This window comes from Lactuca serriola, chromosome 4 (assembly GCF_051521515.1).
Source record: "Lactuca serriola cultivar US96UC23 chromosome 4, Lser_US96UC23_V15, whole genome shotgun sequence".
Classification (NCBI taxonomy): domain Eukaryota; kingdom Viridiplantae; phylum Streptophyta; class Magnoliopsida; order Asterales; family Asteraceae; genus Lactuca; species Lactuca serriola.
Genome location: NC_136411.1, coordinates 100,432,263 through 100,444,786, shown reverse-complemented (window position 1 = coordinate 100,444,786; position 12,524 = coordinate 100,432,263). Strand labels below are relative to the sequence as shown.

General features: G+C 29.7%; 1 protein-coding gene and 1 pseudogene across 1 annotated transcript; one reads left to right on the top strand and one right to left on the bottom strand.

Moving 5' to 3' along the window:
• The first annotated feature begins 5,970 nt into the window (after nt 1-5,970).
• On the top strand, nt 5,971-8,387 carry LOC145098659 (uncharacterized; annotated as a pseudogene).
• A 2,231-nt stretch (nt 8,388-10,618) lies between these two features.
• LOC145100267 (uncharacterized) lies at nt 10,619-12,097 on the bottom strand. The gene is made up of 2 exons (XM_079037606.1): nt 11,937-12,097; nt 10,619-11,264 (listed from the first exon to the last, which is right to left on the bottom strand). Exons 1-2 carry the CDS (start codon nt 12,043-12,045, stop codon nt 10,702-10,704), a joined length of 672 nt encoding a protein of 223 aa, XP_078893732.1. The 5' UTR covers nt 12,046-12,097; the 3' UTR covers nt 10,619-10,701.
• Between the last annotated feature and the right edge of the window lie 427 nt (nt 12,098-12,524).

Genomic DNA, 12,524 nt, shown 5'->3' with positions numbered 1-12,524 from the left:
TGAAGAAGATAGGGATTAAGTACTTAATGAGTTAAGGAATGAGTAGTAGAAAATCTCTTGATGAGATAAAGATATAGAATGTCCACGAGACAAATGTTATGTAAGACTATGGTGTGACCATAGCATGTGCAAAGGAAGATTAACAGAAGTGTAGAAAGATGATTCATTCGGGAATGAGATTATGTTCCCTGCGGAGAAAGAGATGATTTCATCAGGAATGTAGAGAGGTGATTCATATGGGAATATGATTATGTATGGTTAGATGATATTGAGATAGGTTCCATGAATGGAACAAGATAAGTGGGTTCTTTGAAAGAACTTAGATAGAATGAGTGAGGGATTAAGAGGAAGGAATCTATGAGGGATTCAAGAGAAGAAGAATGTTTAAGGATCCACATTGGATTAAAAGAGAAGGGAGTAAGTCCGGATGAGTGTACTTATTAAGATAAGTGGAAAATTGATTCCTTTAGATGATAGATGAGTCTATCATACGATAGTGGATCATTGGTTCTAGATGGGAAGTTAAGAATAACGAGATGAAGTATGAGCAGGGTATGAGACAAGGATGCTAAGAGTAGGGGATGAGTGAAGAGCAAAGAGGTATGAGAAGAACATGCATAAAGTATGAGAATAATAGATAGAGTATAAGATGAGATAAGAGTAAGGGACAAGAAAAGAGATGCATAAATAAGATTATGCGAGAGATAAAGAAAGAGAATATAGAGTAAGTGTAGAATATGAGATGAGCTTGAGAAGAGGCTAAGAGAGAGCACGAGATGTGGAGAAAATATATAGAAGAAGATTAGAAGACAAAGTATCAGATAAATGATATGATAAGGCATAAGATAAGTGTAGAAGAATGTAAATAGAAAGAATAGTAATGCATGCTATGAAAAGATAAGAGAGTAAAACAAAACATGAGAAAGAAGGGAACCGAAAGATATATTAGTTAAAGATAGAAAGATTAGAAGATGAGCAGATTAACATGAAAATAGATATAATATAATTCACTAGACATGTGGTCTGATGTAGTAGATGTTTTTCATGTTTTGCAGGTTTAGGTGTTAGGGTTGTACGAGAGGAAGTAGGTGCATAATGACTTAGATTATGAATTGTTTTATTCTTTTTATTTTTCCTTGTTGTTTTAATTTATTTGTATTTATGTTTTATTGTAAACCCAAATATTGTTTGAAATGTAAAATGTTTTGAGTTAATAGAATTCTGCATTTTAGTAGTTAACTCTTATAATTCCTTAGATATATGTGTATAAAAGTTTGGGTCGTCACAACCCTACTGTACTATATGTTTCCCCAAAGTTTTATGTCATATTTGAGTGTATCCTGTATAATTTTCATGCATTAGAGCAACGTTTGACATATATCTACTTATAACACTACGCCCATTTAGAAGTCTACAAACACTGCATGCCAAAAGACAAAAAGATTTAGAAAAAGTTTATATTCAAGATTTTCTCAACGAAATAGGTCCACAAAGTGTAGCCTTGAAGTGAGTCAAATCTAGTATTTACCAAAAATGAATACATAATGTAACTAAGAATAATCTTGTTTTATTTGGATTTTATATGGTGTTTATATTTTTTTAAATATATATTTAAGAAATTTATTAGGCTATTTTCTAAGCAAAAAGTTGAATTCAATAAAAAAAATAAAATAGAAGGGTAAAATGGTCATTTTAATAATTCAGCATAGCAATTCAGAGGTCCCAACCAAACAACATGTTAAACATTCAGCTCTTAAAATTTCAGACCCTCTTAGAAATTCAGATCTTTTAAAAGTTTAGATCTTAAAAATTCAGATCCTGCCAAACAGCCCCTAACAACATCAACAATAATTTCCTTGGTCATCGAAAGAATTCAAACTTGCTTTGCTATATTTAAATATTCTCCAATATCATCATCCATGTAAACAATGGTTCCAATTTCTTATAAATCTTTTTAAAATAGTTCTTGGTCCAAGCCTTTAACAATATCCCTTCAATATCAACCCAAATCAATCATTCACTAACTATAAAGTTGTGTCTTTAAGTTTTCACTTTCAAATCCCATCATGTTTAAGAAACTTAGCACGTGCATGTGCATTGGGAAATTTAAACATGATCCAAAGGCCATCCGGATATTTAAGCTCCAAATCTAGAAACCCTTCTTTTGTACACAAGGAAGAAAGATTTGTAATCGTAGAGAATTCCTTCACGTTCCAAAACAAAACACAAGAGTAATATGTCTGATCCACTATGTAATTTCCATCTTCAATTCTAATTACAAAATCACTGAATTTTGAAAAACTTTTTCCAAATGCCATTTATCATTGTTCCCCTAGACAATGTTTGCATATGATCCCAATTTATTGTTACGATTACTCCCACATTACTAGTAACTATATTTTTCTTCTACATAACATGACGATTAACACCCATCACTCTAATGGAATCTCTCCATGGTTGCAAATAACATGAAATGGTCAAACCATAAAGACTAAATGTTACATATAAGAGTTTGGATATTAACAACTCAAACAAACCGAAAGCAACAAAAACTCTTGCCTATTTTGGGTTTCTTCCATGCAATGACAATGACATTTAGAGAGAGAGAGAGAGAGAGAGAGAGAGAGAGAGAGAGAGAGAGAGAGAGAGAGAGAGAGAGAGAGAGAGAGAGAGAGAGAGAGATTTATTTATTTATTTATTAAATTTATTAAATAAGAAACTTAAAACGTTGTTCCCGTTGTTCCCATTTGTTTACAACTTAACGTGAACCAATGAAATGAAAACATTGAACATGGACGTTCTTTTATTTTAATGTAATAAAGTTCTAAATAACATCGAAGTCGTATATAATAATATAATATAATAATAATTAATAAATATAGAGCAGCGTTTATCTTCGGCTACGTGTTTGCACATATATACAACTTTGATAATATATTTTAGTACATTGTAATTACTTTTTTTATAATTGATTCCAATTGACTATTTGCATTAAATAATGATTGTAGTGATGTAATTAGGGGTGATTTAAGTGCCAGACCTGTATCGAACGGGGTGGTACACTGGTACTGGTTTTGTTTTTTTTTTTTTTTTATAAATTTTTGGAGGCGAAAAATGTAACCAAAAACTAGACCGGGTGAATAATATACATATTACATTATCTATCATTATGTGTTCATTTTACTTTAGTTTTTGGCATTAGTTTCCAAAAATGGTCCCAAGCAAAGGAAAACAATAATCATTCAAATATTCACGGTAGCAATTTAAACCAATAAAAAACGATACCTATTCAAATATACATACTAGTAATTCAAATCCATTAAAAAACAATAACCATTCGAAAATGCCCAAGGTGTAAAAAGTTAGGTGCTAGTCGTTTTTTATGGATTTTAAACGCTATTTTGACTATGTTGTAATTGTTTTTGTTAGCAATTTGCTAATTTTTTATTTATTTATAATCATTCAAGCTGTTTTAAAAAAAACATTGGAAAATACCCATAAATGAAAAGTAATATAAACACATTAACCATCAATTACTTATATAGATATAAAACAATAAACAGAAAAAGTTAATATTAACATATACTCTATAGCAAATAAAACAAGAAACTAATATTTTATTGTAATATTATAAGATATATATGGAATTCAAATTTGTCTTTTCAAAATGAGTCATTATAAAGAGAAAATATACTTCAACATATAAAATCATGTCATATCAATATGAGATATACTAATATTTATTACTTTTGACAATGTGTTTGTCCTTTAATATAACATCAATATTGTCATCTACAAATGGTTTTCTCCACTTTCTTACAAACCAAATCCTTCATCATGAAACTTGACAAGTGTGCTCTATATTGTTATAACTAGTTGTGAGATTCATATAGTAAATGGGTTAATTTAAAAAAAATTAAATATAAAAATCAAAATATTTGGAACTTTAAATTTATAAGAAAATAAAAAAAATAATAAATTATTATTATTGAATTTTTTTATCTTTTAAATTTAAACAAATAATTTAAATAAATAAACAAAAGAAACTAATGAGCTTTAATTTAGGAATTTTGAAATTAAAAGATAACTTCCTTAATGAAATTGATATTCATTTATAACTATATTTATTGTAATTATTACATTAAAATATTATATAGCATTTAATAAAATAAAAAAATTTATAAAATAACATGTGGAAAAAAAATTAATTCAAAATAACTACAAAATGACATTTGACAAATTAAATAAGAGTGTGACATGTGGTAAAAAAACATCATTTATTTATTAAAGTAGATTATGACCATCGGTGCTAACGTGGACTCAGATGTCATGATAGGAAATTGTATTGCTAAAATATCTATACAAAATACAAAGTTAATAAAAATAATAATGTAAAGTTGTTAGATTGACAAGTTGTTACGGAAAATGAAAGTGTATAGGTGTATTTAGGTGACTGAGTGGAAGCAGAAGCAAAAAATATAATTGGTACAAGTTGTGGTGTTTAGGTATAGGATGAGCAAGAAATGAAGTGGGTGTCTTGTACATCTCATTTGCAGGTTTTCGAAATCGATATGTTTTTATTACATTTTATTTTTGTTTATGTCTTATTGTTCATTTTGAATTACTCTTTCGTTGTCTATCCCCATTTACATGTTCTCAATTTAAACACAACGTTTGTCATATATGTGATTGAATCGTTCTGGCCTATATAAAGACATGTCTATCAATATCTATCTTCACTTTTTAACAGAGCCGACCCAAAGCAAGTTCATCCAGTGCCTTTGAACAGGGCCCAAAACATCAAAGGGCCCATTTTTTTTTTCATTCTTTAATAGGGTATGTTCATTTGGGCTAAAAAATTTAGGTTATATCCATCTATATACTCAGTTAACGAATACAGGAAGGAGGCAAGAGGGAGCGGGAACTTAATTTTTGGGAAAAAGAGAACTCTTCGGTTTCTTCATTGGTAACGCACGCATGGATAATAGGAATCATCATTGTTGGAACGGTAACATCAATTTACATTCATTTATCATTCATTCTATTCCATCAATTTACATTCACTTCTTATTTCTTCCTTCTTTATCTTCTTCTTCACTGATCAGTTTTTACAAAGATTACCAACAATTTTAGAAGATTCAAAAGAAGAATTCAAAGCCATCAAATTTCGAAATCAGAAGGTTCAATATCAGAATTCAGAACAATCAAAATTCGAAATAAGAAGCTTCAAAATCGTACAGTCTTACAGTCTTACAGCTTGAGTTTCGAAATCAAAGGTATAATACTAAAATTAAACTTTAGTTTTTTGTTTCATGGGTTTGTTTTTTCTAATTGAGTAATTTGATAATTTCAGATTTCTTATTGGTTCTTTTTTTTTTCATTTTCTTTAATTCCAAATTACTAAATCAGGATGAAAAATCAACAGTGATATCAGTTTTCAAAAATTTGAACTTAGAAGGAACAAGGAATTGAGGTAAATTCTAATTCAGATTTCTACTTTTTCTGATTTTTTGTTTATGATAATATCGAATTTGTAAGAACTAAGAAGCAATTATGAATTTATGATCTCATCATTTCAGATTGCAAATTTTCTGATTTCCTTAGAATCACATTCTTGTTTTTTTGATTTGAAGTGTCGATGATAATAAGGTAATTTTTGGATTTCTTATATGATATTATTGCAGATTTTGTGATTTCTTTAGAAGCATATTCTGATTTTTTTTTTCTTTGCCGTTTTGATACATTCTTTTGGTGATTTGAAGTGTGGAAAATCTGAACCAAGAAGGAATCTATAAATTGGAAGTCATAAATAAGGTCGTTTCTTTCTTTTTTATAACTTATTATGCCTCCTAAAATAAAAAAATATGCATATGGATATGAAAAACTTAAGAAGAAACAAAAAATTGAAGAAGATAATAAAACTCAAGCAAGATCTATGGATAAGTTTATAACAAAAAAACACAAAACTTTATGGAAAATGAAACACAAAATGTTAATGAAGCTAATCTTAATAATAATGATAATGTTGATATTGATGTTGATGTTAATGATGATGTTGATGTTGATGTTAATGCTAATGTTAATGTTAATGTTAGTGATAAAGTTGATTTTAATGATAATCCTAATGTTGTTGTTGATGATAATGTTGATTTTCACACTTTTGATATATTTGATCCAAGAAATTGGGATGCTCTTGATTCTAGTATGATAAATATTTTAGTGTTGAAAGGTCCTAAAAGAGATTTGTCTCTTACAAAAGGTCCTAAAGATAAATATTTAAGAAGATTTTCTGCAACATATTATACTAAAACTTTACCAAATGGGGAAAAATGTGATAGAGATTAGCTTGTTTATTCTAAAGAAATTGATAAATTTTTTTGTTTTTGTTGTAAAATATTTCGAAAAGGGTGTGGGAAGGGTCAATTAGCAAATGAGGGTTTTAGGGATTGGATACATCTTAACACTAGAATTAAAGAGCATGAAACTAGTATGGAACATGTTAAAAATATAAATACTTGGTATGATTTGCGTTTAAGATTACAAAAAAAAAAGAAACTATTGATAATGCGGCTCAAAAACAATTAGAAAAAGAAAAAGTTCATTGGAGACAAGTTTTGTTGAGAATTATTTCTATTGTGAAATTTCTTGCTAAACATAATCTAGCTTTTCGTGGTACTAATGAGAAATTGTATGAAGATAACAATGAAAATTTTTTAGGCTTATTTGAAATGTTGGCTGAATTTGACATGGTTTCTTATGACCATATACAATGTATTACAAATGAAATTGGTATCCATAAACATTATCTTGGGCATAAGATACAAAATGAATTAATACTTTTACTTTCTTCAGAAATAAAGTCTATGATTATTAAAAAGATAAAAAATGCAAAATATTTTTTTATAATACTTGATTATACTCCCGATATAAGTCACCAAGAGCAAATGACTATTATTTTAAGATATGTAGATGTCTCGTCAAATGTTGTTTGCATTGATGAGTCTTTTTTAGGGTTTTTAGATGTAAATGATACAACCGGCCAAGGACTCTTTGATGTTTTACAAAATGAATTGAATTTGCTTGATCTTGACATTAATAATATACGTGGACAAGGTTATGATAATGGATCAAATATGAAAGGAAAACATCAAGGAGTGCAAAAAAAGCTTTTAGATATAAATTCAAGGGCTTTTTATACTCCTTGTGGTTGTCATAGTTTGAACTTAACTTTATGTGATATGGCTATTACTTGTGGTAAAGCTAAAGGTTTTTTTGGAACAATACAACGTATCTATACAATTTTTGCAAATTCCACTAAGAGATGACAAATTTTAAAAGATAATGTGAAAGGGTTAACTCCTAAATCGTTTTCATCCACTCGTTGGGAGAGTCGTGTTGATAGTGTTAAAGCTATAAGATTTCAAATTTTTGATATACAAAAAGCTTTACTTCAAGTAGCCAAAAATGATAATGATCCAAAAATAACAAGTGAAGCTAAATCCTTAGCAAAAAATGAACTTGACAACTTTAAGTTTATATTGGCATTAGTATTTGGTATGAAATGTTAAACACTGTTAATTTAATTAGCAAACAATTGCAATCAAAAGATATGCTTATTGATGTTGCTATGGAAAAAATAATGGGGTTGATTTCGTATTTTAAGGAATATAGAGAAAATGAGTTTTTAAATGCTTTACAAACCGCAAAAGATATTGCCTTAGAAATGGGGATCGATCCAATATTTCCTAAAAAAACGTGAACCTAAAATAAAAAAATATTTTGATGAGATTTCAAACGACACTTCTTGTAGTTTTTCACAATCCGCCCAAGAGAAATTTAGAGTTAAATATTTTATTTATATTGTTGATCAAGCAATTACTTCTTTAACTACAAGGTTTGAACAATATCAACAATATGATAAAATATTTGACTTTTTATTTAATTCAGAAAAATTGCTTTCATTAGATGATATAACATTAAAGTCTTGTTGTATGTCTCTTGAAACTTCAATCAAGAAAGATGAGCAATCGGATATTGATGGAAATGACTTATATGTTGAATTAAAATTACTTTTACATCTCTTGCCTAAGGAAAAATTGACAACAATTGATATTCTAAATTTTTTAAAACGTGTTGATTGTTTTCCTATTACATCTATTGCATATAGAATTATGTTGACTATTCCTATTACTGTTGTATCTGCAGAACGGAGTTTTTCAAAATTGAAGATTCTGAAGTCCTACTTAAGATCTACAATGACTCAAGAACGACTTAATGAATTGGCTTTGATGACGATTGAGCGTAACATATTGGATAAAGTTACTTATGAAGATGTTATTGAAAAGTTTATTTCAACGAATATTATGAGGATGGCTGTTTTCAAGTAGAAGATAATTTTTTTTTTGTATTATTTTGAATGAAATTTTAATTTTATGTATTTGCAATAGAAAGTTAAACTATAATTTTTTTTTGCTTAAATTTTGAGATCTTTCAAATTTTAGGGCCTATCTTTTGTTAAATCGCACAGGGTCTCCAATATCTCGGGGCCGACCCTGCTTTTTAATGTGATTTTCATAGTCTAAACTAATATATAAAAATATTGTTTTTTTCTGGAACAATATAATTTTATTAAAATAAACTAGCAACGGGCTAATAAAAAATTATATAGAAGTAGTATAAAGCAAAATTGTCAAGATCATAAATATGTAAAATTGTTTTCTGTTTATAAAATCATGAGTGTAAGATCGAATCGGATCATAAGATCGTACCAAAAATTATTTTAAAATATAAAATACATTTTCATTTAATAGTTAACCATATGGTTAACAATAAATAGTTTAAAACATAAAAAAAATACATATCCAATACATCATTGAACAATAAAGGGTTCAAAATAGGTATTCCAAGTTGTTAGTTCAATAAATAAAGAACAAATTACTAAAATCGTCCCTATGGTTTGCTTAAATTTACATGTTTGGTCCCTAACTTTTGTTTTGCACTTAGACGATCCTCATATTATGATTTTGTTGCGTGTTTCGTCCCTGTTGTTTCATTTGTTTGCATTTTTTGTCCCTCGCATACATGAAAATACTATATTACCCTTAATCATTTCTTTTTTGATTTCTTTTTGATTTTTTTTTTAAAAATTAACATGTGAAAGAATATTATTAGAAATAAAAAATGTGGGTCCCTCACACCCAATATCTCTCCCGCCATCATCACTCATCACCTTCATTTGCCTCATAATACTCTCAGTCTCGACCTCTCATTCTCTTACCGGAAGCCACAATCACCGACGAAGCATCGTCGGGAAACCACCAGGAAACATCACCGGAAGACACCAGGAAACCACCAGATACCATCAATTTGCATCATTAATCCCTCTTTTCTTCATGTCGCCCCTATCTGCTCCATCCTTACTCCTCCCTCTTCGCCATCTACCTGGATAGATTTGTAAAATCGTCCCTGTGATAGTGGTGCAGGTGGCTGTCCCCGCTATTGATTCTATAAAGGGTTTAGGAGTGGCGGTTATGGTTCTCACTACTTCGTCGCAGGTGGAGCACCGTGTTCACCAAAATCCTCCGACCACCACCATCTCTTTTACTGAGTGTCGTTCCCTTTAACCCAATTCTTATGGAAAATTGTATTTGATTTATGGGATTTCATCAGTTTTTTTCTTTCATCACCGATTTCAGGTTAGGGTTTTCGTTTTGTGTATTGATTTCCATATCTGGTTTTCATTTTAGCTTAGGTTTTGAATTTGGGATATTAGGATTTGATTTGGTTAGGTTCTTTATTTCAGAATTTGATACTATTATGGTTTTGATTTATGTGTTCAAGTTTGATTTTTAAGATTTGATCTTGTGGGTGTGACCTGATGAAATCGATTATATGGTCTGTAATGGAGTCGGAATCGATTGATAGTGGTGATGTTGGAATCAGTGGGTGGTGATTGTCGGTGGCCGATGGTGGTTGTTGTTGGCTAGTAGTGGTTTTTAGAGGCATGTGGTGGTTATCGGTGGTCTATGGTGTTTGTTGTGCAAGTGGGAGTATGAGTGGCCCCACATGTCTATAAATCACTTAATTGTTTTCCTTTAATTAATAAATAATAAAGAAAATAATAAAAAAGTGAAAAAAAGTTAACACAATGGGCAATATAGTCTTTTCATCTTAGGGAGAGACGAAACACGCAACAAAATCATATTATGAGGACGGTCTGAGTGCAAAACAAAAGTTAGGGACCAAACACGCAAAATTTGACCAAACCATATGGACGATTTTAGCTATTTGTTCATAAATAAATATTAGATTTAAAAAAAAATAACCATCCTATGATCTTACCACGATTTTACCGAAAAAAGATCCAAATAAGATTGAAATCGGCTTGCCTAGATGAGATCATATAATCATACGATCATACAAGTACAATAGGATCATGATTTTAACAACCACTCTGAAGTAACAGATTTTGATGCTAATCCACTGTCTTTGTATTACATTTACACCCAAATTTTATAACATTTGTAATTTGTTCGATGTTGTTCTTTTGCTAGAAACATAACCAAAGGATACAAATCCAATCTCGTTTGTTGTTACTCAAATTCAAACCACTTTAAAAAATCGAAATCAAGAACTCTTTATTAATTTCACTCAAATTAATTCACAATTTTACAAGTTAATAAGTAAAACTTTCACATATTCTCAAGCGTTGCAAGACTTGATTGCTTCGGAGCAATAAACACCCACCAATAATCCCACCACAAGCACCAAAATCAAATTCACTACATTCTTCGATGGTTTCATCTTCATCACAAAACCCAAATCACTCACCTTCTTCTCTGACGCATTTTCACAAACACCTTTCTGTTCCTTCAACTCTACGTTCTTCTCAGAATCTTTTTTCGCGTTCTGACCAACACCATTTCTGTCATTTGACTCTGTCGTGGAAGTGGGTTTGGTATCGTGTTCAACTCGGGTTCTTTTCTGATGCTTTTTTGTTTCGTCAATTGGTTTCTCTGGTTTTGGAGCAGGAGCTTCGATGGGGGGTTTTCCTTCTTCTTCCGCCATTGGGGCGACGGATTTTGGCTGCTTAACAAACAATATGCTGCCTTCAAATTTCGCACTTATTTTGCTGATAACACATTGTTCTGAAGCAATAAATTCTTTCCGGAATCGAATCCATGCGTTGTCATGGAGTTTACGTTCACCGCTGATGATCAACGTCTTTGATCTTAATTGAACCCTCAGTTGTTCCTTTGTGAAACCTGTCGAGTTTTACTTGTTTTAAGAATTTTGAACAAAAATAATCTAAAATGATTACATTATTTTCTATGGGATAATCAACATGTAAATTACCAATCTTTTAGCCATTTAGCAAAATAACCGTTTCTGATTTGGATGATATATAATATGTATACTAAATCTTTTTACACATTAATTGTTTATTTTTGTTGTTTGCTCAACTAAACGAGAGTAAATATATGTCTGAAACCCAAAACCCTAAACATTCATTTTCTATTATAAAAAGTATGTTTGGTAACATAAAGTATCCGAAACAAGTCTAAAATGGACCTACCCATTTCTGAAATGATGATAAGTTTTGCAATTGGGTTATTTGGTTATAAAAATATCAACTCGTATTGATGGTTATTTTTATGATCATCTCATATTTAAATAACCAATTTAAAGATACAATTTCAATTTCAATATTGGTAACAAACACTAAAATGCTATGCAATGAATGCTAATTCTAATTGTTTTCGTCTTTATGAGTCTTTGGACTTCCAAAACCCATGAATATTAATAGATCTATAGACCTAAATTCGATTTATTATAAAAGAGAATACCCATAATATATGAAAAGATAAAGAAATTATCATACAATTGAATAACAAAGATTTTAAGAATGAAAAATATAAGAAAGAAAAAGCACAAACCGGGGAGATAAACAAGAAGAGTGTTGCAATCGTCCTCATTTACCCACTCGATTGAGGGTTCCAATTGTTGATATACATGGGTTGGTGTAGTTCTTCCTTTTGAGTCCATATTCAGTTATGTTTATGTTTTAACTGTAGATAATGGTTGAATTGTCAAAGAAAATCCGAAAACATGTTGAATAAATATGCAAACATTTGGTTGCATTTTGAGGTTTGCATGTTACCAAAACCTGTGAAGTTTTCTTTGAACTCAGATATACCTTTGCTAGAACAGTTTCCTTTCATTATCTAAACCTTTTCTTTTGGATTTCTAGGGATCCAAAGATGTCTTTTGCTACTTTTTTCTTAATATATTAAACTTTATGTCTAATTGTATAGATGCTAAGCTGCTAAGTTAAAAGAAGAAGAAAGTATATATAAGAAAGAGTTCGAAAACACCTATATACATATATTGGATGTTTGATTATTTCTTATTTCTATTAATTAGTTATTCTTTTATAAGGATACAACTTTTACAAAAAACCGTAGTATCTATTACATTTTTGTTCTAATATCTCATATCTATCAATTAAAATAGTAGATCTTTAT